We start from the raw sequence: 25,102 nt of genomic DNA on the forward strand, positions 1-25,102 counted from the left end.
TATGGCTTAAGAGTACAAAAACGATCTCGCGTGCGGACCTCGGAACGAAAAGCCCCTCCTTAACTCGCGCGTAGCCTTACAAGGGTTTGGAGCACCGCTGTGGTTCTATCGGAGCACGGTGTGGTAGGAAGTACTAAACCTCACTTTTGCCCCTAACTCTTCTTACTACCTCCCACGTCTTGAGCAAGAAAATCTTCGACAAATCCAATGCGAATATGAATATGTATTGTAAATTTGTAAACGAAGGTCAATCTGAGAACACAAATCTGAAACTTGTAGTTTTCTCATAAAAAACGCCAAAACTCTCACGCTGTCAAGGCCCCAAAATCAATCTAGCCGCTGAATCAAAATGCACATTTCCTTCAACTTCCACCAAGAATTACCCGACCACCAGGGCGATTCGATCCCGACAGAACTTTTCACCTGGTAAATTTTCCCCCTTCTTTCTGTGTCCCACAAGTTTCCAGTATTTTTTTCACAATCTAAACAGACTGCTTGCCAATTGAGAACGCATTCCCACCAACGGTAGACGAATCCGACGAATCGGGCACCGAGTTCACGTTTGCAACCACCTTGGCGGCCAGCGCAGCGCGAATATCCGCTACGCTGCGGTCTTGCCAGTCGGCAATACCGCTCTGGCTGAGAGGGAACATGACGAGGTTGTCTTCGCGATCCATGAAATCGTCGACCTTGGGCGGGGGCATGGCGGTGATGATGTCGAGCTCCAGGGCAATCTGGCGACAGTATGTGTCGAGTGGGAGATCGTTGACATCCTGGCCGAATGGGTTCTCGATTTCGCTGCCGATAGTAGCGAGACCGATGATGATGTATGCAGCCACTGAGACATTGTTAGCATTTGATTTATTTGGTGCGGGTGTGTTCGGGAAACGAAATCTTACCAACGGAGGCCGGGATGGTGATCCAAGTCAAAAAGTTGTACAGCTGGAACGGAAGAACCAGGACGTAGATCCAGGAGATTTGAGAGATAGCGATTGTGTATGCGGAGGGCAGAGGGGTGTCCAGCACCCGCTCGTTTCCGGTAAGGACCTCGTTGAGAGTTGTGATCATAGTAACTATGCACTTGTTAGTATATTCACATCTAAATGCATGGCGTGGGAGATGATAAAAGGGAGAGAAACGTACTAGCTTGACCCTGGTGCAAAGTCGACTTCATCGTCCCATTGTCAACAACGGAATCAATGTAAGCAGACAAGTGGTGCAGAATTTCCAAGGGCAAGTGACCCAGCGGCTTCTTCGCGCGCTTGATCAGCTTCCGCGGGTTCGACTCCGCCCATGAGACGCCAAGATACTCGCCCGCAGACTTCCAGGTAGACTTGTGGGGAGGCTCGACGACATTGTGGTCGTGCGCCTCCCGGGCAAAAGTGTCTAGATATCCGATCAGACCGGCGAGATCCTCGTAAGCCACATCAGGCTCAAAGCGGAGCTTGTGCTTGAGGGCAATAGCGAAAGCGAGAAGGAGGTTCATTGCGGAACTGTGTTTGGTGTTAGCTTGGGACAGTTCGATCCTGGATTAAATTTCATCTTGATCACGTACAGTTTGCGTAGGAGATCCTTCTTTCCTAGCTCTCCTTCACGTTCGCCGGTGTTAATCCAAATAATGCGAGAAAGGTTGCGAGATGTCTGGATGAGTTGGGCCCAGTACTTTCGGCCATCGGCCCATCTAGATGTATACGTTAGTGACACTTTCCTAGAAGTCATATCAGGTTCAGATTATCTTGGACATACCGTTCATAGGCGGTCGAACTCCGGAAAGACAATGACAAACCCACCACGAAACCCAACACGGTGAGCAGAATGTCGTTGATACCGACTACGTAGAAATGTCAGTCGGGCTCATTTCGAAGTAAGAATTAATCCGGGACCACGAACGGTTATGCCAGAAGTGCGAAATGCAGGTAATTAGAGTGGCCCATGCTGCGACAAGGAGCATGGGCAGAATCATCTTTGGCATGACACTTCCATGCAGACGCATGAAAATGGGCCATTTAGAGTGCTTATCCATGTCACGGGGTCCGTGCTATATCATCCGAGGTGCATTAGTCTGAGTTCCAACCTATCCGTCTTTTCCTCATTTCTTTGCTTTTTCCGACCGACAACTCATTCCGGGGTTGCACATACAAAGTACCGTTCCAAATCACTATCATGCTGTTGACCTAGGTGGAATTGCATATCCCGGGAATTGGCTAGGTGTTCCATATAGGTAGGCCGGGGAGTGATCGGCTTGATGCGGGGCATGGGTTGCTCGTCTTTGGTGTGAACTGGAACATTTTGGTGGTGATTGGTGTGGTCGTGGACATCGACTGGGGCTGGAGGAGGCACAGAGACATCGGAGAAGCCAGCGGTGTCGTCGCTAGGTGATTGAGGCGCTACGTCCCCCATGATGAGCTGAAAATGACAGATGAGAGAGAAAAGAAAAGACAAGAACGAAAGAGAAGAGAGAAAAAGTTCTCTGGTTGAATGTGGAGATAGAAAAGAACGTTGGTTGTGGATTCACAAGAAAAGAGTGGATCAGGATCAACGGATCGCAAAAAAAACGAAAGAAAAGACAGTCGAGATACGGAGAAAAGGAGAAGAATGAAGAGAATTAAAGGAAGCAAAAGCTGGAGAAGTTCGGAGAGCACGGAGAAACTGACATGCAGTGGCAATGAAACATGGGCGTTGAAGGCGTTCAAGGGGCTTGTTTCATGTCGATCTAGACTTTCAACGCGTGTGAAAGTGGAGCTTCTTTCATAGCCACGTCGCACGGTAAATTTAGAACGAGTCGTCAGGGGCTTTTTGGTCTTCGTATTGCAGAAATTTTCAATGGGACTGGAATTTCTAATTCTAGACATAAATTAAGTAAATAAAACTCGTAACAAGGTATATCCTATATCCAAATACCGTCCATCAGATGTAGTAGCTACCTTCGTATATTCTCTTTCTTCATACACCGTTTTTTCAAGCTCAAAAAATGCGGGTTAGCGTCCCGTCCCGGAGTGATCGTCGCTGCTGAGGTCAGAAGCTGCTCACGACCCCCATATTATTGCAAGACACTTCATTCCAAGTCCACGGGAAACTTCTCCCGGATCCGCTGTCCATAACGGGAGAAGATAATCGGGATCGGAACAAATGCAAGTGCGATGAATCCTAGCAGGGAGTTTCCCCAGCCAAGTCCGAGAGAAGAAAATAATTTCGGTCCCGCCAGGGGCAGCAAAGCTCCCACGAGGGAACGCACGGTGGTCAATGTTGCATTGGCAGAAGCCGCATACTCGGGATAGCTGTCAATGACGTAGGTCTGCACGGGAATATACAAGCCCATGAGACCGAAGCCGAAAGGCGCCATGCCGATGATGGGCACGATCCAGAAAACGCCCTTGTCGGTGGTCCAGCCGTACCAGAAGAAACTGATAGGCACAAAACAGGCAAAGAAGATCATCATGGGGAGACGCATCTCTGGCTCGTATTTCCCGCCATTACGCTTTGTCATCTTCATAACGATACGGTCACTGGTCGCGGCGTTGACGGCGAGGCCGATCATGAATCCGATTCCGATACCGAGGTACGCGAGACCGGAGACGCCGGTGGTCCAGCCGTACTTCTCCATAAAGACAGTGGAAATTGTCGTGAAGAACAGGTATAGGAGGCCATAGACGACTGCCATGTACACGGAAAGAAGCGCGACAATGGGCGACTTGATGAACAGTGTGAACGGCCGTCTAAGACCGTGCTTAAGCGCGCTTCGCACCGAAATATGGTCTTCCTTGGGGGTATAGACACTGCGAAGGTCATTGCGACCCAGCTCCTTGTTTAGGCGCTCCGTCTTACGGCGGATCAGGACAGCGGCGTACGTCTCCTTGTTCAAGAATTCGATACCCAGTGTCACCACCACACCAACAATCAGGAGCACCCAGAAGACCCAACGCCAGCCAATGGTTTCACCAATGAAGCCTCCGGCGAGGGGTCCGACGGTTGGTCCGATCAAAGGTCCCAAACTCCAGATAGCTGTCGCAATGCCACGCTTTTCAATGGGAAATAGATCGGCAATCACTCCTGCTCCCAAAGTCAGGGGACTGGATCCTCCAATTCCAGCAAAAAATCGACAGATTACCAAGGTGGTAATGTTTGGTGCAAGTGCACAGCCAATCTGCCAGAAACACATGAACCAATTACCGCAGCTGAGCACGGGCCGACGACCGTAGATCTCACTCATAGGAGCGACCAAGAGAGGTCCAGCCTATATTCCAAAGAAAGTCAGCTTCGTTACACGGCGGTATGGTAAGAATTTGAGTCCAAGAGGCAAGATAACTTACGGCATATCCTAGCAGATAAATGCTAACACTAAAAGAGAGCAAAGTCTCATTATCGATTTTGAGGTCCCTACCGACGTAGCTAACCGCTGGGGAGAACATGCTCGACGCTAGCGGTGAGACGAAGGTAATGGCACTGACGAGTAGTAGAAGACCCCATTTTTTCGAAGCTGGGAAGTTCTGAGGGTTGTTGGGGTCATTTTGTCCATCCCAGCCAACGAGACCTCTATCGAGGTCTGTTACTGGAAACAGTTCATGATCGGGATGATCCTCGAGATCCTTTGGCTCAAAGTATGGGTCCATAAGCAAGTCAGCCTCGGTCCTGGCTGACTGTGCGAAAGATGTTGTGGATGGTGTAACACTGGTAGGATTCATATTGGAAATTCCCTGGACCAGGTTGATATCAAAATGCCGCTCGGTATAAAAGGTATATAGACAACAGCAAACCACCCCAGGGATTGAAAAAGAAAACAGATACAGATAAAAAGGAAAAAGCACTGCGAGAAGAGGCTCTTTTATGGCGTAAATAAAGCCTCCCTAGCGCATCAAAACACAGAAATCGCACCCCCGCTCTTTTTCCTAATAATAAGTCTCTGGAGCTCATAGAGCCGGGGTCTGCATAAGCGTTAAAATTTCACGATATCAGCTCGCAAAATGAACTTCAAATGAATTAGCCCCCAAGTGATCGACATACCTCGCTCCCTCACCGATTTTATGTCTAATTAAGCTCACAAACTGTATCTCACGCATCGCAGAACTCAATTTTTTCGCAAAGTACAGAGAGCTTTCACTGGTTCAAATTACTATTCAAGGTTGCTGAATGCGCCAAAGTTGCGGAAGTCATCACCTTCTTGCGGCGAGTAAACGATTCTTAGTCGTTGTCAAGTCCATTTGCCGATCGTCGAGATTCTTTATTTGGGCAACCATGGATGTCGTCATGGCGGCACACACATCCCTGTATGTGTGATATTTTTAGTGTGATTGGCCTGCAAGCCCTTGTCTAGTCAACGACCCAGTCTGATAAGTTGTGTCCATTGAGCCTCAAGCTTTTTCTTTGGCTCTGCTGATCGGTATCCACTTTTGTTGAGGCAGGATTGTGCGAAGTTATGATCAACCACACAGTAACTGGCCAAAGTGCTAAATTGATTATGTTTTGTGGTCAGTATCATATTAGCGCGGGCCACTTGTGGTGTCACGGTAATGAGTAGTGCGAATTCGATCATTCTGAATGGCATCCAAAGCTGTCTGTGATGCTGTGCTCCATAGTTGTGTAGTTCTGCGCGGTCAATGCGGCCCGACCTGATGCGATTTGCATAGTATATGCTCGATCGGGGTATATAGCACACGGCACAGCCTTATACGCAGCTCTTGGCAATGTGATGAGCTCCACAGGCTTTGTTGATTAGTCCACGTTGATTCTTTGTAAATGAAAGTCACAGATGCAAATCCCCGCTGGGCTTCTGTCCTCGTCATCATGGCACTATCCCGGGCAAGCAGGTCGAAAATAGCAACTTAGTAGACTTAACAGCACACGTCAGGCCTGTTCTCCATTGGACTCGGCTGCTCTTGAAATTCTTTGAGTCGACTTTTCCATGGATTGGAAGTAGCTTTTAGATTCAAAACACAAGCTTGTTTGTGTATCTGCGACCGGGACGCCTGAAATTGAGTGGATATTGGGGGCCAACCCTGCACCAGATGAGTTAGTCGTGTATGGAGTATTTGAGACTGGTAGAATCAAGTTCAATATTCACTCAAGATTTCAAGGAAGACAGCAATGAGAGTAAGAGAAAAAGAAGAGACGAGTTAAGGTTAAGGTTGAATTTGAATTGAGGTTTCTTTGTTTTGCTTGTTTTGCTTATTCACACGTGGTACCGAGGACCTCAACTCAAGCCCACGGGCGCCGAAACTGCATCGGCGAGCCAAAAACTCCTCCTTTCTCAATTTTGGAATTTGGGGTTCAATCTTGAAAATAAAGAGATTCATCATTGTCGACTCAATGTGCGACAAGGTTGAATTAAATAAGAAAAGTATTTGTACGGAGTTTTTATCGACTCCGCGACCTCTTGGAGGCAAATTCACATGGCCAATTTCGGTAATTTTTGTAGTTTTTGGCCACATGTATGATTCTGACTTACTGGTTTGGGCCATGGCCCGAAAGCTCAGTGCTGACAGTCCACAACAGTTACAGAATAATTAGACAGGCTTGTCAGGGGCGTTGATGAGAAATCACTAAATCACTGAAGAAACTATGGACTTCCAAGACCCGCTTAGCAATTGCTGAAGAAAAAGGTCAAAGTGGGCATCAATCATGTTATGGGTCTGGAATTCGAAGGCGAGTGGTGAACCATGATTCAGAAGTGTCGATCAAGAAGAATGGGACAGTCCACGCAGATCAGCTAGCTTTATTTTCAGTCTTCAATCCCGGGTGGATCTTTCCCACGTTGTTGTTTTACTCGGCGCAAGCCGTCTGCGCCAATGCCGTGAAAATCATCCCTTCACTCGGTCACAGTTCCGCTCCGTTGTTCAGAAGGTGGCATTTGGGATACGCGAGGAATGAAGCCGATGTGCTGGTCAGCGTTGATCAATGTTGATCGCCGTTCGTCTGAAGCAGGATCAACTGAGGCTCATCGTCGGCTCAGCTCGAAGTTCGCTAGGTGGCTTATTTGCATGATGTTTTAGCTGTTGTATCAATTTTTTCAAGTTTGAAACGTTAAATCGTTGAGGAAACTCAAGTTGCTCAGGCTGGAAAGTCAGACTCGAGCTCGAAAAAAGGAATCTTGAAGAGAAGCACGGTCGGTTCCCACTTTGAAGCTAATAGTCTCGGGATAAAAGAGGGTCTGCTTGATTGATATCAGGGCAGGGCTTAGTGCGGGCAAGTACCGTGCACTTGTGAACGGCTGATAGACTCCGCTTTGCGATTTTAAGAAGTGCGGTGTAGATTTCCAAAGTGGGCCATTGGGAGATCATGATGATTAAATGGATGGGAGATGTTGATGATGCTAGATAGTCGGTAGAAGATGGTTAAAATGGCTAAAAGGGAATTGATCTGGCCCAGGCAGAGATAGTCTTCCTTTTGGGAATGGTCACGGGTTAATGTCGGTTCAATGGAAAGGGTTGCAGTTTCGCATTGTTGACCATAAAGTAAGTGAGGATATTCTCCGTACGGAGGGGTTTGATTCGTTTCTGGGTTTTGCTTCCGGAGGGGTAAATTTGATACGAAGTGGAGTTTCACACACAAAATCAGTGACTGTGGACCTGAGATGGAATGAAAATATTCCGATTACACCCCGCATCCTCGTACTCCATCAAATGTGTGTACAATGTATCTCTTTTTTTCTTCCATGGTGGCGGAATTATTAAGTGGCGTGGCCTCGGCTAGCGCTTTTACAGTGTTACTCTGTACCTTTGGTACCTCGTGCTAGCCGACACTCTAATGTCTGTGCCCTCAATTGTAACACGATCATTGGTTTGGTCGGATATTTTTCATTCTCACGGAGACACTTCGAGTCTAATGTGTTCCAGGGGCTGGACTCTTTTTTTCTCTCACGGCCTCTCATATGTATCAAACCAGTCTCGCTCCGAGTGGACCTAATGCTGAACTATGGGTACCTGGATCTACAACGCCCCAATCGCCTTCCGCATATTCGCCTCTCACCCCACTCACTCTCGGAGATGGTCCCATTTCAGGGATCGTGCCAATCTGAAGTGGATTCTTTTTGGGTAAGGCCCAAGGTCCCATCGTCGTCGGAGATATGGAACTACTGTGATGTGCATATGGAGTCGCCTGATCACTGCCCTGAGTCGTCCAAAGTTCTCGACATGAAAACGCTAATAACGAATCATACAGTACTTTTGCCTTTAATTGGGTTTGTCTAGCTTATTAGATCTCAATTTATTTTTCTTCAATTTTTCTCGCTTCCTTCCATGGGTCTGAGGTCTCGGCCTGTCATGCTCCAATAAATTAATTATATCTTTTCCCCAGATCCCTGTGCCGAAACATTGAGGGACTTGACTTTATTCTCCTTCTCTCGACTCTCTTCAAGTGCTATGATGTGCCTCTAGAACCCCAGGAATACGGCCCTACGTTCCTTATTTTCAACTTTACTATACTCTTGGAAAGACTATGGCGTTGTTCATATTTCACTACTAATAGATTTTCCGCACGATCTCGATTTCCTTGCACGCGATTACGATAATTGATCTGTCCTGTTTGTTTATCTGGCATATACATCAGGTCACTTCATCATGCAACTTCCCCCGGCCGCCGTCATGGCGAGTTGGCCAACGGCCAATTACGTTGACCCTGTGACTCGCGGACATGGTGTCCTCATTGTGAACATTGTATGCATCAGTTTGGCATTTGTGGTCACATTACTCCGTCTATACACTCGACTGCGCATCACATCTACTGCCGGTATCGACGATATCTTAATTACAATCGGTCTGGTCTTCGCCATTGCAATGGTTGCCGTCACCTCTCTCGCAACCGAGAATTGGGGGTTCAACAGACACATCTGGGATATTCCAATGACTTGGTTCCCCACCATCGAGAAACTCAACTTGGCTTTCCAGATTATGTTCTCATGGTCGTCTGGTTTTACCAAGGTTTCGCTTCTATGGTTCTGTCGGCGACTTCTTGGTGCTGGGAAAGGCGGCTTTGGGATATACAATTGGGCGTTTATTGGGTCCATGGTCTTTGTCACGCTTTCTGTCCTCATGTTCACCATCTTCAGCATCTTCCAGTGCTCGTGGGTTTTACAGTCTTTCGTCTTGATCTCGAAAATTGACTAACATATGCTACAGACCTATCAAAGCATACTGGGAAGTCGCGCCCGCGTATCCACACAAATGCATGAATGACGGAGATATCATCTTCTCAGCCAGTGTGATCAACATCTTCACCGATTTCCTGGTCACAACAATCCCAATGCCACTAATCTGGAGTCTCAAGCTCCCCACCCGCCAGCGACTCGCCGTCATCTCCATTTTCGGACTAGGCGTCGTCGTCAATGTTGCCGGTTCCGTCCGCACGGTTTACGTCTGGAGGAGCCAGAAAGCCAGCTACGACCAAACTTGGCAAGGCTGGCCAATTCTCGTGGCTGCCGTGGTGGAAATTAGCTTAGGCCTGGTACGTGAACGCCACACTATCCACCGCCCCCACCTTCAGCTTCACTTTCACCAACCGTAACACTCAAGTGCTAACAAATGAATCAGATCTGCTCTTCGGCCCCAGCTCTCCGTCCCCTCATCGCAACCTTCCTTCCCCGCCTCCTTCAATCCGCCCATCACATCAACTCTGGCTACAACCGTCAAACCCGCTCCAATAAACTTTGGTCCTCCACCGGCCGCTCCCGAAACTCGCATCTGATCGCGCCCTCGGATTCCCGGCAAGCGGGTTACGAAAGCGATCGCTTCGAGATCATGCGCACGGTCGAGATGGAAACATGGACCGAGTCCCGGCTTGCTCATCATAATTCTACGATGGGGATCGATAGCCGTGCTATCTCTCCCGAGGACGATATCGAGATGAAGACGGATCCTATGGTCTTCAATTCTGCCTCAAGCGGGAAATCGTCCACATCGATTGGGCGCGTCGATCCGCCAGCATTTATTGGCCAGGCTATCTAAAGCCATTTCCTTTGTTTTCCCAATTTTCCCACTTCTCTGTATAAACTTTTCTTTGGGTTGTATTGGCTTTATTTTAAATTTTGACTATATGAAGAGCTGATGTACATACTACCATACCCCCTTTCATGTCACCATAGCTTCCTGTTATGATTGGCCTTTGGCTATAATAAACATGTGATATGTGACGCATGATTTTTTTCACATTTGGGTTTGAAGACTTCGAATGTATCATAGGCTGCGGTTCTGCTGATAGTTTCCCATGCAGGCACATCCTATAGAGTCTAGACTGGAGCGTTCCCATGTGTCTTCAAACGATTCGATAGATCAATTACTTTAGTGCCCGATCCTACGCGCTAACCAAGAGATCGGCAAGCACATTCGGCTCCACTCCCGATTTTCAGCTGGAGATCCTGCGCTGTGATTGAGCATAGTTGAATTGAATTAATGATTGGATGTTAAAAGAAAGAGAAAATTTACTTCAAAACACTCCCTCCAATGTCACACGTGCATTGAGTTGGATAAAGAATTTCAATGAACCGGTGATGGAGATCACGTCATATTTTGTCAGCCCCGAAAAAAACCAGCATTCAAACATTTGAATCTTCCAACGTGCGGTTTTCTCTGAATTGCTTCAATTGAACCAGCAAACAGATAATAAAACCAAAACGCAAAAAAAGATGGACTCGCGGGGAATCGAACCCCGGACCACTCCCATGCTAAGGGAGTATTATACCACTAAACCACAAGCCCATTTGATGAAAGACGGCTCATTTTTGTGCATTATCAATGGCTGGGAGATGATTCAGAGTGGGGAGAAAGATTGGACCCACTACGGGTATCAATTGGGACTGATTCGAATTAGGAATCTGTTTCCGAACGGCAATCAATTGATTGGGGGTCCTCCTGGGGTCATGGGGTCATGGGACCGGTTGCCGTAGGGAATTTCCAATGTTGTAGGTGGACCTCGAATGAAAATAGATATTGAGACCGCTAGTTTCTGAAGTTGAGGCTGGGAGTCCAGAGCTGCACAAGCATGAATGGCGGTACATCCATATACACCGCTACTTTTCTTTTACAATGTTACAATCAATTCGTTATCATCGCTTCCAGTTGAGAAGGTGGATGAACATTTAGATTGGAAGTGTTCAAATATTCAATTCAATGTTGAGAGAGGTCTCCGGGGCTGGATGAGAACCTTCCAAAGCTGGTTTGAACATTTGTTGGATTTAACATCATTGATTGTATGCTTACCTACATATGTGGAGAAGCCCTAGTTATATATATTTTCGCTGGGCACTTGGGAGTTTCAACTTTGAAGATAGGAGGGTGGCAAAACATCTCTCAGGTAGACCCTTTCACAGACTTGATACACACATAATGGTTAATTGAGAGATATACTACATACAAAAGAACTAAGACTAAAACCAAGCAAACCACTAAAAGATGAAAAAAGACTAATTCGATCCAATTGAGGCTGATTCAATTCAGACTCAAAATCAGAATTACACGTGTAGATAAGGATAGGCTTATCGGGGACGATAAGCATAAGCCGGATCAACATCATTCAGTGTAACTAATGGGGGGAAAATTGACTCTGACTTTTGACCTCTAAGCACTGAGTGTGTCATTTTTCTGACATCCAGACAATTCAATGTTCAATGTTCGGCGCCGAGAAAGAAGATAGAAGTAGTCAGGAGAAGCAAAGCATTCCCATTACCACATTGAATAGCCGAAAGAACCGCCTGCGTAGACTTTCTCGATTCGTCCAACTACTGCTCGGCGTTTTGGTCTGAGTCTGCGGCCTCTGATTGGTTCCCGCCACCGAGATCCAATGGTATCTACGCGGGGAACCAGGAGCTCCAACAGCTCCAAAGGTCACCGATAACAAGTTCTCTTGATATAAATCAGGTTGCCCCGCGTTCCTGTGCCTCTTTTTTCACCGTTGTATTTTCACTGCTTCACTGGAATTTTGGGCTTCAGCTGGGATTGATTTGATCTTGCAATCAGAGACACACTTGTCCTACCCGCCCTTCCCCGCACGAGAGTCAATTGACCTCATCTTTCTAAATTCCTCTACACTTTCCCTCAAATAAAATCACAATGGCCTCCGCTCTCCGATACAGCGCCAAGATGCGCATGGCGACTCGCCTCCCTGCTGCTCGTGCTCTTTCGACCACTGCTCGCATGGGTGCCGCTCAGAAGCCCTACTTCCCCAACGAGCCCACTGCTCCTCAACTCACCACCCCCATCCCCGGCCCCAAGAACCAGGCCGCCGCCGCCGAGCTCGATGAGGTGTTCGATGTCCGCAGCATGAACATGCTGACTGACTACAACAAGTCCGTTGGTAATTACATTGCTGACCTCGATGGCAACAAGCTGCTTGATGTGTAAGTCATTGTTTGAATATATGATTACTCCATGACGAGACCAATTGCTGATAACCCGTACCAGCTACGCCCAGATTGCTTCTATCCCTATCGGATACAACAACCCCCACTTGGCCGAGGTTGCCAAGTCGCCCGAGATGGCCAGTGCCTTGATCAACCGTCCGGCTCTGGGTAACTTCCCCTCCGCTGAGTGGGCTCACATTCTGAAGACCGGTGTCCTCCGGGCTGCCCCCAAGGGCCTGAACCAGGTCTTCACCGCTATGGCTGGCTCTGATGCCAACGAGACTGCCTACAAGGCTGCTTTCATGTACTACCGCCAGCTGCAGCGTGGTGGTCCCGAGGTTGAGTTCACCGAGGAGGAGCTCCTGTCCACCATGAACAACGAGGGCCCCGGTTCTCCCCAGCTCTCCATCTTGTCCTTCAAGCATGCTTTCCACGGTCGTCTCTTCGGCTCTTTGTCCACCACCCGCAGCAAGGCCATCCACAAGCTGGATATCCCTGCCTTCGACTGGCCCCAGGCCACCTTCCCCTTGCTCAAGTACCCTCTTGAGGATCACGTCCAGGAGAACGCCCAGGAGGAGCAGCGCTGCCTGCAGGAGGTTGAGCGCCTGATCAAGGAGTACCACAACCCCGTCGCTGCCGTCATGGTCGAGCCCATCCAGTCCGAGGGTGGTGACAACCACGCCTCGCCCGCTTTCTTCCGTGGTCTCCGCGAGATCACCAAGCGCACCAACGTTCTCTTCATCGTTGATGAGGTGCAGACTGGTGTCGGTGCCACCGGTAAGTTCTGGGCTCACGACCACTGGAACCTGGAGACCCCTCCCGACATGGTTACCTTCTCCAAGAAGGCTCAGACCGCCGGTTACTACTTCGGTAACCCTGCTCTCCGCCCCAACAAGCCTTACCGTCAGTTCAACACCTGGATGGGTGACCCAGCCCGTGCCCTGATCTACCGTGGTATCATCGATGAGGTTGAGCGTCTTGGCCTGGTCGAGAACACCCGCATCACCGGTGACTACCTGTACGCTGGCCTTGAGCGCCTTGCCCAGAAGTACCCCGAGCACTTCCAGAACCTGCGTGGTAAGGGCCAGGGTACCTTCATTGCCTGGGACACCCCCAAGCGTGACCAGTTCTTGGTCAAGGCCAAGTCCGTTGGTGTCAACATTGGTGGCAGCGGTGCTCAGGCTGTCCGTCTGCGTCCCATGCTGGTCTTCCAGCAGCACCACGCTGACATCCTCCTGGAGAGCATTGAGAAGATCATCAAGCTCCTCTAAGCGCAAGCAGTCCCTTAAAATTGGATTGTCAGGGCGTTTTCCTTTTCTCAGTTGGATTTAAATTAGCGATTTTTCCTTTTTCCTTTTCTATTTTCTTATCTTTTTGGTCATGCCTTTCCTATCACGAGTGATGCAATCTTGGGATGGGCCATGTACGTTATAGACATTTTTTCATGTCATTCTCAAAATCAAATGATTCCACACCAGTGATCCAAAATATCCATATAGTTCATTTAAAAACTCCCAAGAGCATATCCTGTAACCATATGCTCAGAAAGCAGCGCAATGCTTCCGACCTAAACTCCGAAAAAACAACAATAGGGCAAGAAATGTACAAGTTCCCCGATTGACTTAACAAAAAGCGAGACTTATGCCCATGTTCAAGTAATTCAAATCCAAGACTTCATCGAACACGAGGCAGCATTTGTATGTAGGGGCCGTTTTGGGTATTGGGTAAAAGCTTCAAGTATCCTCCTCGCCGGTCGTTCCATCGCGACTGTAAAGCGAATCCGTCAGTATGTGTGATAAAAGGGTCAAAAAAATAATTTGCAGGGAAAGATCACGTACGGAACATATTTGACGCCCGAGTCCTCCAAACTACCGATGATGTATTCCGGAAGCTGCAGAAAAAGCGAACACCATTAGCAAACTTATTTCCACTCCTCTCCTACAGCTATTTCCTTCTTCTAAAGAGCTCAGATGCAACTCACAGTTCCAGCCACCTTGGTCGCATATGTTCCCGGCACATAGTTATCCAAGCGTTGCCAGCGGGCCACCCAGCTGACGGACGGGTCGCGGACAGCGATCAAACCCTCAAAGACCTGAGATGTGCATTCCTGAATCGCGTCGGTGTTTCCGCAGAGCTGGAGGGAAGTTTCGCAGTTCGGACAGCCGTCGCGCTGGAATTTCTGGGATTGGTTCACCAGGTCAGCTAGCTCTTGGGGGTTGGGATGAGGAACAAGGCTGACACTCACTGTGTAAGACTGAACAATCGAGCAGACCATGCAAGCGCGCAGATGGCGCTGCTGGTTAGGAGCGGCATAGAACGACATGGTGTGGAGGGTTATTGGAGCTAGAGTAGAGAAAGAGGTTGGATTGGAAGTTCGGAGTCGATGGTTCTGGAGTGCCAAGCCCTCCCATTCCCGGAGAAAAAAGAGACTGAGAGAAGCGCCAGGAACCAGATTCAACCTTTGAACCTTTTTTTCCTCTTTCTCCGCTTTCTCTTCGCGCTTTTTCTTTTCTTTGGTTACTCTTTTCTTTTGGCCTTTTTTATTCCGGCCATTTATTCACCGAGAGCTAGAACATTCACTTCTTTTCTCCTCTTGCCTCTTTCCCCCCTCCGCACTAAAACCCCGATCACCGGTCTCGTGCCCCTCTACAAATTCGCCCCATGGCTTCCAATCAAGAGGCTGCCAACGCGCTGAAGGTGCAGGGCAACAAGGCCTTTGCTCAGCATGAGTGGCCAGCTGCTATCGACTTTTATAGCCAGGCAATCGAGAAATATGACCAAGAGCCGTCCTTTTTCTGTAACCGTGCTCAGGTAAGTCGGCCCGGTCCTCGGCCCTTGATACAACAGATCTTTACCGGATCAGTCCCGCTGACAGTCGGTGCTTTTTGTTTCGGATAGGCCCAGATCAAGCTCGAGGCGTTTGGTTACGCTGTCGCCGATGCCACCGCGGCTTTGAAATTGGACCCGAACTACGTCAAGGTTAGTCGCTATCTGAACCCCTACCGTCCTCATACCTGCCTCAAAAAAGCGACTAAGCACACATTGTGCACACATGAGTTTGGAATTTACGACCATGGGACCCCGGTGACTGACTAGTCATCCTATCTAGGCTTACTGGAGACGTGCCCTTGCCAACACCGCTATCTTGAGCTACAAGGAAGCCCTAAAGGATTTCAAGGCAGTTGTGAAGCGTGAACCCGGAAACCAAAATGCGAAGTTGAAGTTGGCAGAATGCGAGAAGCTGGTGCGCCGCATAGAATTCGAGAAGGCTATTGAGGTCGCGGACCCGCCTTCCGCCTTCGAGGGTTTGGACATTGAAGCGATTAAGGTCGAAGATGGATATGATGGAGTGCGCCTGGGCGGAGAGATGACACAGGAATTCATTGACGACATGATTGAGCGATTTAAGAACGGCAAGAACATTCACCGCAAGTATGTTCTGCAGATTATCAAGGCTACCAAGGAGCTTGTTTACAACGAGCCGACAATGGTGGAAATTGGCGTCGAGGCCGGCAAGAAGTTGACTGTCTGCGGTGATACTCACGGTATGCATGCATTGATCAACTCTGTAAAACATGGAAGAAATGCAGACTGACGTCACAACCAGGACAATTCTTCGATCTCCTGGAGATCTTCCGTCGCAACGGCTCACCCTCCGATACCCACGCCTACCTGTTCAACGGTGACTTCGTGGACCGCGGCTCATGGTCGTGTGAAATTGCCTTGCTTCTTTACGCATACAAGTGGTTCCGACCCAACGGCCTCTTCCTGAACCGTGGAAACCACGAGACAGATGACATGAACAAGGTCTACGGATTCGAGGGCGAGTGCAAGGCGAAGTATAACGAGCGAGTCTTCAAGGTCTTCTCTGAGTCATTCTCGGCCCTCCCTCTGGCCACCCTGATTGGCGAGAAGTACCTTGTCCTACACGGTGGTCTTTTCTCCGATGATAAGGTTACTCTCAACGATGTCCGCAAGCTGAACCGTCACAACCAACGGCAGCCCGGTCAGCAAGGTCTGATGATGGAGATGCTCTGGACCGATCCCCAGCCCCAGCCCGGTCGTGGACCTAGCAAGCGTGGAGTCGGTATGCAGTTCGGTCCCGATGTTACCAAGCGCTTCTGCGAGGCCAATGGTCTCAAGGCTATCATCAGGTCCCACGAGGTGCGCATGGGCGGTTATGAGGTGGAGCACGATGGTCGCTGTATCACCGTCTTCTCTGCACCCCGTTACTGTGATTCGACCGAGAACAAGGGAGCTTATATTAACATCGGACCCGAGCTCGAGCTCGCTTATGAGGTGTTTGAGGCCGTTCCTCACCCAGATATCAAGCCTATGGTAAGCACTTCGAAACATGATTGGGACATGCCTATGGACCGAACAGTAGAGCTAACTTCATGTACAGGCATACGCACAGAACTCAATCCTTTCACAGATGATGTGATAAGTTATATTTGTTTGCAAGCGGTGGCGTTTTCTTATTTTGAAAAAGAAGCTAGAGATCCACGTACATGTAACTACTTGACGTCTTCACGAATTTTGGAATGTTATTGTTGCCACCGAGATAAACACTATATTGATTCGTAAATCTTGGCAATGTGTAAATTCGTCCCAGTATGCCCGAGGTACCACTTAAAAGTGCACCAACAGTAAATCAAATACTACTAGTAAGTATTGGAAAGAGTCCAAGCTCCCATCAATCTAATTCATTAATTTACTGTTGCTTTGGCCTCCCCTCACCCTCACCGCCCTCTGCCCCGCGATTCCCCTCGCGTTGTGACGCAGCTAAACTTCCACCCCACTCCAATCTTAACTCCACTATTCAAAAGATGGAATTCGACCCAGATACTCGTAAGTACTGGACCTAATTGAGATTTTGGCAAAATAAAAGCTCACAATTATTAGCTCAATACCTCACATCGGACCAGTCGAGCTTTGCCTCGACCTCGGCCAACGAGCGATGGCCCGTTATCATTGTTAGTCAGTCCCGGTCGTACAAAGAAAAAAAGTCAATTGCTGACTTTCAAAGACTGGTGCTATCGATGATCTCCACCGAAGTGTTATTACTGCCAATAACGAGGAGAAGGAGAATGAGGGAAAGGCCATTATTGCCAACCTTGCCAAACTGAAATATGAGTTACAGCACAACCGCCAATTAACGTGAGTAGTGCACAGACTCCGACATCAAATTGTTAGCTCCCTATGAAGCTCACCAATTTTACCTTTAGACCCATTGAGGATGATGGCCATCCGGATATCGCCTCTTATAACGAGGAGTTGGAGCAACGTGGAAACCCGGTCTGGCATGATGTGCCTTGGCTTTACTCCGAATGCTACCTGTGTACGTCCCATCAGGATACCACACTACTTTGACTATTTTGCACCAATACTGAACTTTTTTATCATAGACCGCCGCATTGAGAGTTTCTTCGCATTATCTAAGCACTGGAAGGGATACGATGTGTTCGCCCGCCAGAAGATGTCGACTTTCAAGTCATCTCGCCCTGCGGTTCTTGAACTCGCTGCCCGCTACCGCGAGCTGGCCGAAGAAGCCAAGAGCGGCAAGGGATCAGAGGGCAAATCTGCCGAGGAGATTGAGGCAGCTGAGAAGCTCCTTTTCTCGGAGATGTGCGAGATCTGCCTGTGGGGCAATGCCACTGATCTATCCCTCCTGACTTCCCTCACCTATGAGGATATCCAGAAGCTGCAGGGCTCCGAGGCCCGAAAAGCCTCGCAGAGCAACATTCTTGTTAACGACCTCGATGCCGCCTTTGCAGTCATGCAGAAGGCACGTAAAGAAAAGAAGGATGGCGAGCGCCGTGTCGATATCGTCCTCGATAACTCTGGCTTCGAGCTGTTCGTTGACCTGATTTTGGCTGGATATTTGCTTTCCACCGGACTGGCAACCACCATCGTTCTCCACCCCAAGCGCCTTCCCTGGTTTGTGTCCGATGTCACACCAAAGGATTTCATGGACCTTCTCAACTGCATGGTCGACCCCCAGGCTTTCTACACTGCCGCAGATGACTCGGGCAAGACCTTCCCTGAGCTCTCCGAGAAGGAGGTCTCCGACGTCCAGTTCCTCTTCGAACAATGGAGCGGTTTCCACCAGGAAGGTAAATTGATCATGCGCCCTCACGCATTCTGGACTACCCAAGGCGGCTACTGGCGTCTACCCCAAGTGGCCCCTGAGCTGTTCGATGATTTGAAGGAGAGCGAGTTGGTCCTTTTCAAGGGTGACTTGAACTACCGCAAACTGACCAACGATGTAAGCATCTATATTCCCATTTTTCAAGATCCCATAAATCATTTACTCACATTATCCAGGCTCAATGGGACCCCACAACCCCCTTCACAACAGCCATCGGCCCCATGGGCCCCAAATCGGGTATCCGTGTTCTTGCATTCCGCACTTGCAAAGCCGATACTGTCGTTGGCCTCCCAGCCGGTGTAGACGAGAAGCTCCGCCAACAGCCTGGTGGAGGTGATGAAAAGGTTCGCAAGTGGGCCTGGAGCGGTAAATGGGCCGTCGTGTCCTTCTCCGACGGCAAGGCCTAAAGTAGAGTCATGATTGAAGACATGATCTGATCAAAATGAGAGTGGGTTATATGGATTAATGGCGATGATGATTTGATAGTTGGGGAACCCTCCCGCAACAGGAAGGATGTATCTAGATATTACTTGGTTTGCATCTAGACTGATAGAATGGTGCACATACTAGAGGCCATTTTGGATAGACAGGTTAGATCACGAAGATAGCCATTGTCAAATAGCTTTATTTGTTGCTTATAAAGGGTAATGTTTCAGATACAGATGTCAATGCACCTAACTTGAATTTCGCCTCAGTAGTAAGGCCACTGCGAAGAGCCTGGGGATATCAAGTTTGCTTTGCTATTGCTTGGAGATTGCTTGACTATTGCTTGTCAGAATGTTTGATGGTTGCTACTGACTGAAGGAAACTTCCATGAAGAAGAGGAGGGGTATAAAAGAGTTGGCTTAAGGCCAGTCTGATTTCCTTTTTTTTTTTCTCTCTCTGTGCTAGAATTTCAGTTTACACCGTACTACTGAAATCGGTCTTCGTCTTTCCCTGGAATTACACCGTGACATACTTCTGCTCTTGGTCAAATTTTACCGCACAGGCAGGAGAAAAAAAGCTGATCAAAAGTTCACTTCGTTTTGTGATTTACAGACCAGCCTGTGTCTTACTTCAAATGCCTATCATGTTGCCCGGGCTATCTAGTCCTGCTTTCTACTACGATGCTAATCATACACCTCTTGCTATGGTGGTTTCCAGGTGAGATATCGAAGATCAGCATAATTCGAAATACCAACTATGGTGGGCCCATTGCTAACATCACCATAACCTATAGTCTCTTTCTCAACCCAGAATACAGCGACCTAACTATTGCCTGCGGAGACAAAATTTTCCCAGTGCACAAAACAATCGTCTGCCCAAGGTCAAAGTATTTCCATCGAGCTTGCTTTGGAGATTTCAGGGTAAGACGACTGAAAATTGGTCATGACGTTTACCTAGAGTTATAAATTGACCACGATTTCTAGGAATCAAATACTAGTGTGATTCATTTGGATGACAAAGATCCTTGGGTCATTTTGAAGGTGTTGGAATTCATGTACAAAGGAGCTGTTACCTATGACCTTCACCATCCCTGGAACCCGAACTTGCCTGAAGATGCTGAATCATTCCAAATGAATGAGCGGTCTCTAGCTTCTTCTAGCAGAGCGGTTACAGTTGAATCTGCTACCACTGCACCCATCAACCCTGGTAAATATTATCTCAACATGCGTTTGTGGGGCGAGGCGAACTACTTCATGATCGAAGACTTGCAAGAATACCTTCTTGATGACGTTCTCGATGACTCTCTAAGAGAAATGATAAGTGGTGGAAACTCACAAGGTCATCCTTACCGACACGATTGCCTCAAAGATGATACTTTTAGAAGGCATGTTCGGGAAATGTATTCAACGAGGTGTAACTATGAGGGAGTGAGAGAAAGGTTTATTCGGGACCTGATACAATATGGGATTCCCGGATACCATCGCGACCACACAAGGAAGGCAGGACCGGTGATTGATTCTGAGCTTTTGAAAACGGTCCCAGGATTCTGTCATGATCTGTGTCAAAAATTGCTAGAGAGGCCGATGTGGGGACATAAGTGTGACGAGACCCTTGACTGGGAATGTGCCGAATCATGCTATTATTGGCGCGAACACTGGCATCACATGTGAACAACATTTGAAGACTCGAATTTGTATCTTGGTCTAGCTATCAATTATTCTACTAAGGAATTAAAGACCGGACCTACAGGCACAAGCCTGTGGTTTTAACTAACATTGAAGTATTGCTCCAAAAAGGCATAAATATATGAGCCCTTTCAATATCATATTCAACTGTTTTATCAAAGCACATGTGTGCTTCCAAAGTTGGAACTTCAATTGATAAACGAAACTATATCTAGTAGCTGAACGAAGTGAGGCTAGACATGTGCAGGGGCTTATCTATCCCCCCAACAATTCGATAGTTCACATGCAATTCCTCCTTCAAATGGACAAAAAAAAAGAAAAGACAGGCGAAAGGAATGAGCGGATCTTCCATCCTGCAAGTTTAGCCTCCTTGTGAGTCGGGTCTTAGTTAGGGCTTGGCTAAGTTCCAACTAAGGCCACCGCTAAATCTCTTGTTTTTTTTGTTTTTTGTTTCTTTCAAATATTTTCTCGGCTCCTCTTGCCTTGACTCGCAGCGAGATGACGCACGATCATATTTAGACAAGGATTATATCACGCCATTCCTTATCGCCCAAAGTACTGAATGCAGTTAACATAAACAACAGACGATCGATTACCAATCCACCCCATTACTAATTGCTCGTTTCGAACAGAGCTAACTATGGCCATATTTAACGCCATTATCATTCTCAGGGGAGAAATCCGAGTTGTCAATTAATTTTACATTCATTCCACAAGACCCAAGAGATGTCGTTATTTACAGATGTCGCGCCATCAAATGTGACAAAGTCTCACGACCAGACATCTTTACACGATCTCAAAACTCAAGCTGAAGCTTATTGTCAACCACAATCTCAATGCCAATCTGATTGCGACGCTACAGAGAAGAAAAATGTGTCAGATGCCCCAGCACCGATTGATCCTGAAGCAGGACAGCGTGGCCGCAAGAGAAAGCCTCTATCGTTCTTTCTTGCATTCATATCTCTGCTGTTAATGGTTTTCTTGGTATCCTTGGATGCCACCACATTGGCCGTTGCAATTCCTGTAATTCTAGACCCAGCCCATGATCCCAAACGACCATTCAACTTACCTACTTTGTTCCCCTCAAAAGGCCATCACTAGTGATCTTTCAGGAACAACTTTGACCGCGTTTTGGGCCAATATCTCCTTTACGGTAGCAGTCGTCGTCATTCAACCTATCTATACCAGCTTTTCGGATATATTCGGCCGTAAGATCCCCCTTTACGCGGCCTTTGCGCTCTTTGCCATTGGATCTATCGTCTTCTCCGTCGCACACAGCATGGCAGTCTTGATTGTAGGACGTGTGCTACAAGGACTGGGCGGAGGCGGACTCGACGTGCTAAGTGAAGTCATTGTCGCCGATATCACCACTCTGCAAGAACGGGCCGTATATATCGGCTTACTATCCCTACCGATGGCCTTAGGATGCATCGCGGGTCCCATTCTAGGTGCTGTTTTTAGTGAGTATGTTACATGGCGATGGATAGGCTGGATCAATCTACCTGTGATTGGCGTTGCCTTTTTTCTAGCTCTCTTCTTCCTACGTCTGAAGCCCATTGACCAGTCCCTTGGCGCTCAGCTTGGCCGTATAGACTGGCTTGGAATGTTGGTCTTTGCGGTCGGTTGTATTCTTTTTGCCTTACCTCTAAGTTGGGCAGGGAATATGTATCCTTGGGGCTCGTGGCGGACTATCGTCCCGCTAGTCATTGGTGTTCTGGTCTTAGTGGGATTTGGATTTTACGAGCGTTATCCGACTGATGCTGTGTTTCCCTATCGTATCTTCCGCTCGCGAACGGCACAAATGACCCTGCTTGGAAGCTTCATCCATGGCTTCGTGCTTTATACTCTTCTGCAATATCTTCCACTGTTTTTCCAAGCGGTCTATCTCGAAACACCGCTCCAGTCCTCCATCTCGATTCTACCATTCTGTTGCGTGGTCTTCGTTTTTACTGGAATAGCCGCCTTCGCCGTTGATTTATTCCGAAAATACAGATGGGAAATTTGGGCTGGATGGGTTTTTCTCGCCGTTGGATGTGGCATTTTCTCACTGTGGGACCAATCCTCTTCTCTGGCTATGACTGCTAGTTTCCAGGTAATTGCAGGGATAGGGATCGGCACGATATTCAGCGTTCCTCCAATCCCGATGCAAGCTAGTGCTGCAGCTGAAGACCAGGGTCTTGCGATGGGAATCATGGTTGGGTTTCGGCTATTTGGGGCTCTTATTGGTCTTGCTGTTGGTGCCACTACGTTCAGCAGTGTCTTCGCGAACAGGATTGAAGGTATTGCATTACCGGCTTCTGTGGCATTGTTGAAATATCCCAGTGAAGCTATAGGCTTTATTCCCTATTTACGAACAGTCGACATCTCCTCTGATCTGCGGGACCTTCTTCGAAGGGCATACAAGGATGCCATGCAGACAATCTGGTATGAACTGGCAGCCTTTGGAGCTTTGGGATTTTTGAGCTCTCTATTCGTGGAGGAATTGACCATGGAGACGGAAGAGCTGAGTCGTCAACATTTTGAGCACGAGTCAGACTGAATGGAGGGGTCATGCGGACGAGTAGGGCTGGTACCGTTTATTTTTAAATATATGAGCCCTTTCAATATCATGTATTACCAGTGCGCTTCAAAAGTTGAAACTTCAATAAACCAAACTATATCTAGTTTGTACTACATATTCCACTTACATGAAGCTACCAGTACATACGACCATAGGGTGTGGAGAACAGGGCTTCCCGTCCGCTCAGCCGTACTTAAGCCACACGCCGGTCAGTTAGTAGTATGGTGGGTGACCACATGCGAATCCTGACTGTTGTATGTTTTTGTTTTGTCTTTTTTTGTTCTTGTTGCTTTGAGAGGCTGCCCCATGCTGCCCTACACCGAGAGCCACCAATCACGCATTACAGTTTCCACGCTAAGCTCAACATGGCCACACTGCCAAGGGGTCCAGGGGTCCGTTTGGCGTAATTCTCGTCTCCACATAGTTAGATCATCTATTATGATTTATATTACTAGTAATTCCAAGGTTTTCCACTCTACGTTTTCTTTTTGTCTTCTTTCTTTGCCTGACCTCAATTTCGGTACATTTACCTGGCATTTAAGCCAAGAAAGGGATTCATTGGACTGTTCATTCGTTTACATATCATCAATCATCATCATCACCGTCTCCCTTTTCCACGATGGCTATGCCGCAGCCTGGAATTTTTCAGCGTCGTCTTGGCGAACCGACCTTGACGACAGAAGCCAAGTTCTGGCCAGGCGGCATTCCTTCTTTCATCAAGTCCCCAACAGAGAACTTTAATGTCGAGCCCTGTGATTTCCCTTCAACCGTGAAGGGCTGGTATCGCTTTGTTCGGGAAAACTGGGTCTCGAGCGAGGAAACGGATGACTCTAAGGCTCAACAACGTCGATCTTTGATTGAAACCTGGGTCACCGCCCAGCAAGATTTCCGAGATGTATGTTCCATGATTCCCTATAAATAAATCTATGGACTATAACTACATATATCTCTAGATATAGAGGCTAATATATCTGGAACATTTGAATAGTTATATGAAAATAAGGCCCTTGACCTAGAACAGCGATTCTCACAGAAGGTAAGAATTCTATTCTCTCTATTCTTTAATATTCAGTCTATGATATAATTAGGAGATATCCATTTTTTAACATTTCAAATGTTGAACCTATTACATACAGGAAATCTCTAATTACGGCTGCTACTATCATAGTAAGCTTGTCCCTTGGGACTTGTATCTTACTGCAGACGCCCCAAGATCATCAACTAACTGGGCGCTTTGGTTGAAGATTCAGTTGATGTTCTATGACTACAATAGGATGTGGGGTCATGTCGCAACAGAAACATTTACAATCACGCCAAAAGAGAATGATTTTGTTACTCTTGATAACATCAAGCAGTACCAGGGTCTAGAGACTGCAGATTTCGGCATCTTAGCCTTCAACAATATAGGGGAGGCAGTCTATGATTCCTATCACCCCCCTCCAATTATTGTGGATGACTATGCGCTGAATACCGGCATGGTACTCCTAATTCTTTCCTATGTTAATGGCGTGCCTTACCAAGGCCACCGTATTCGTGCCTTGAATTTCTTCTCTTTATCATTGCCTATAATAGGGACAGGAAAGCGATTAGAAACCCTTCTAGGAGTATATGGACAGGAGCAGGACCCGATGGATAAAAGGATTTATTTTGACGATGAAGCGTAAGTTTAAGAGCCAGGCTATGAGTGATATGAATTAACAATATGTTCTTTGATAGGCTGGATATGAAAAAACCGCTTCTAGAGATTCTATTGACTGAGTCAGAGGAGCAAGAGGTGGACGATGACGAAGTGGAGGACGCGTTGATTGAACTAGCTCCGGGCTACGTAGAAGCAGAGGCAGAAGGAGACGGGCTGGCAGAGGGATTCGATCTATTTGGCTCGGGATTTCAATCCATTCTACTGATGTGATGTACATAAATATCATATGCATGCTTAGTTTGCATGGCGAGAGGGT

At 47.7% G+C, this 25,102-nt stretch overlaps 9 protein-coding genes across 9 annotated transcripts; 6 read left to right on the top strand and 3 right to left on the bottom strand.

Annotated features, from left to right (window-relative positions):
• Positions 1 to 482: 482 nt before the first annotated feature.
• N7466_009558 (bestrophin family protein) lies at positions 483 to 2,400 on the bottom strand (the record flags this gene model as incomplete). Its single annotated transcript, XM_057168947.1, has 7 exons — positions 483 to 838; positions 900 to 1,073; positions 1,144 to 1,493; positions 1,556 to 1,681; positions 1,747 to 1,831; positions 1,891 to 2,038; positions 2,140 to 2,400. 7 exons carry the CDS (start codon positions 2,398 to 2,400, stop codon positions 483 to 485), a joined length of 1,500 nt encoding a protein of 499 aa, XP_057017653.1.
• Positions 2,401 to 3,055: 655 nt separating this feature from the next.
• On the bottom strand, positions 3,056 to 4,682 carry N7466_009559 (MFS transporter; the record flags this gene model as incomplete). Its single annotated transcript, XM_057168948.1, has 2 exons — positions 3,056 to 4,234; positions 4,311 to 4,682. The coding sequence occupies 2 exons, from the start codon at positions 4,680 to 4,682 to the stop codon at positions 3,056 to 3,058; spliced, it is 1,551 nt and encodes a 516-aa protein (XP_057017654.1).
• A 3,870-nt stretch (positions 4,683 to 8,552) lies between these two features.
• On the top strand, positions 8,553 to 9,935 carry N7466_009560 (uncharacterized protein; the record flags this gene model as incomplete). The annotated part of the gene is made up of 3 exons (XM_057168949.1): positions 8,553 to 9,055; positions 9,111 to 9,435; positions 9,522 to 9,935. 3 exons carry the CDS (start codon positions 8,553 to 8,555, stop codon positions 9,933 to 9,935), a joined length of 1,242 nt encoding a protein of 413 aa, XP_057017655.1.
• A 2,100-nt stretch (positions 9,936 to 12,035) lies between these two features.
• On the top strand, positions 12,036 to 13,596 carry gatA (4-aminobutyrate transaminase gatA; the record flags this gene model as incomplete). Its single annotated transcript, XM_057168950.1, has 2 exons — positions 12,036 to 12,322; positions 12,387 to 13,596. 2 exons carry the CDS (start codon positions 12,036 to 12,038, stop codon positions 13,594 to 13,596), a joined length of 1,497 nt encoding a protein of 498 aa, XP_057017656.1.
• A 462-nt stretch (positions 13,597 to 14,058) lies between these two features.
• Positions 14,059 to 14,648, bottom strand: spt4 (transcription elongation factor SPT4; the record flags this gene model as incomplete). Its single annotated transcript, XM_057168951.1, has 3 exons — positions 14,059 to 14,092; positions 14,164 to 14,216; positions 14,307 to 14,648. 3 exons carry the CDS (start codon positions 14,646 to 14,648, stop codon positions 14,059 to 14,061), a joined length of 429 nt encoding a protein of 142 aa, XP_057017657.1.
• A 338-nt stretch (positions 14,649 to 14,986) lies between these two features.
• Positions 14,987 to 16,769, top strand: ppt1 (protein serine/threonine phosphatase PPT1; the record flags this gene model as incomplete). Its single annotated transcript, XM_057168952.1, has 5 exons — positions 14,987 to 15,136; positions 15,224 to 15,304; positions 15,435 to 15,870; positions 15,933 to 16,663; positions 16,731 to 16,769. The coding sequence occupies 5 exons, from the start codon at positions 14,987 to 14,989 to the stop codon at positions 16,767 to 16,769; spliced, it is 1,437 nt and encodes a 478-aa protein (XP_057017658.1).
• A 385-nt stretch (positions 16,770 to 17,154) lies between these two features.
• On the top strand, positions 17,155 to 18,883 carry N7466_009564 (damage-control phosphatase ARMT1 family protein; the record flags this gene model as incomplete). Its single annotated transcript, XM_057168953.1, has 6 exons — positions 17,155 to 17,176; positions 17,231 to 17,301; positions 17,355 to 17,485; positions 17,554 to 17,666; positions 17,734 to 18,593; positions 18,653 to 18,883. 6 exons carry the CDS (start codon positions 17,155 to 17,157, stop codon positions 18,881 to 18,883), a joined length of 1,428 nt encoding a protein of 475 aa, XP_057017659.1.
• Positions 18,884 to 21,629: 2,746 nt separating this feature from the next.
• N7466_009565 (MFS-type transporter sphD) lies at positions 21,630 to 23,126 on the top strand (the record flags this gene model as incomplete). The annotated part of the gene is made up of 1 exon (XM_057168954.1): positions 21,630 to 23,126. The coding sequence occupies one exon, from the start codon at positions 21,630 to 21,632 to the stop codon at positions 23,124 to 23,126; it is 1,497 nt and encodes a 498-aa protein (XP_057017660.1).
• Positions 23,127 to 23,766: 640 nt separating this feature from the next.
• On the top strand, positions 23,767 to 25,056 carry N7466_009566 (uncharacterized protein; the record flags this gene model as incomplete). Its single annotated transcript, XM_057168955.1, has 3 exons — positions 23,767 to 24,042; positions 24,284 to 24,807; positions 24,864 to 25,056. 3 exons carry the CDS (start codon positions 23,767 to 23,769, stop codon positions 25,054 to 25,056), a joined length of 993 nt encoding a protein of 330 aa, XP_057017661.1.
• Positions 25,057 to 25,102: the final 46 nt, after the last annotated feature.

The sequence above is a fragment of the Penicillium verhagenii genome, assembly GCF_028828195.1.
Source record: "Penicillium verhagenii strain IBT 33310 chromosome Unknown utg000009l_segment0_segment0, whole genome shotgun sequence".
Classification (NCBI taxonomy): Eukaryota; Fungi; Ascomycota; class Eurotiomycetes; order Eurotiales; family Aspergillaceae; genus Penicillium; species Penicillium verhagenii.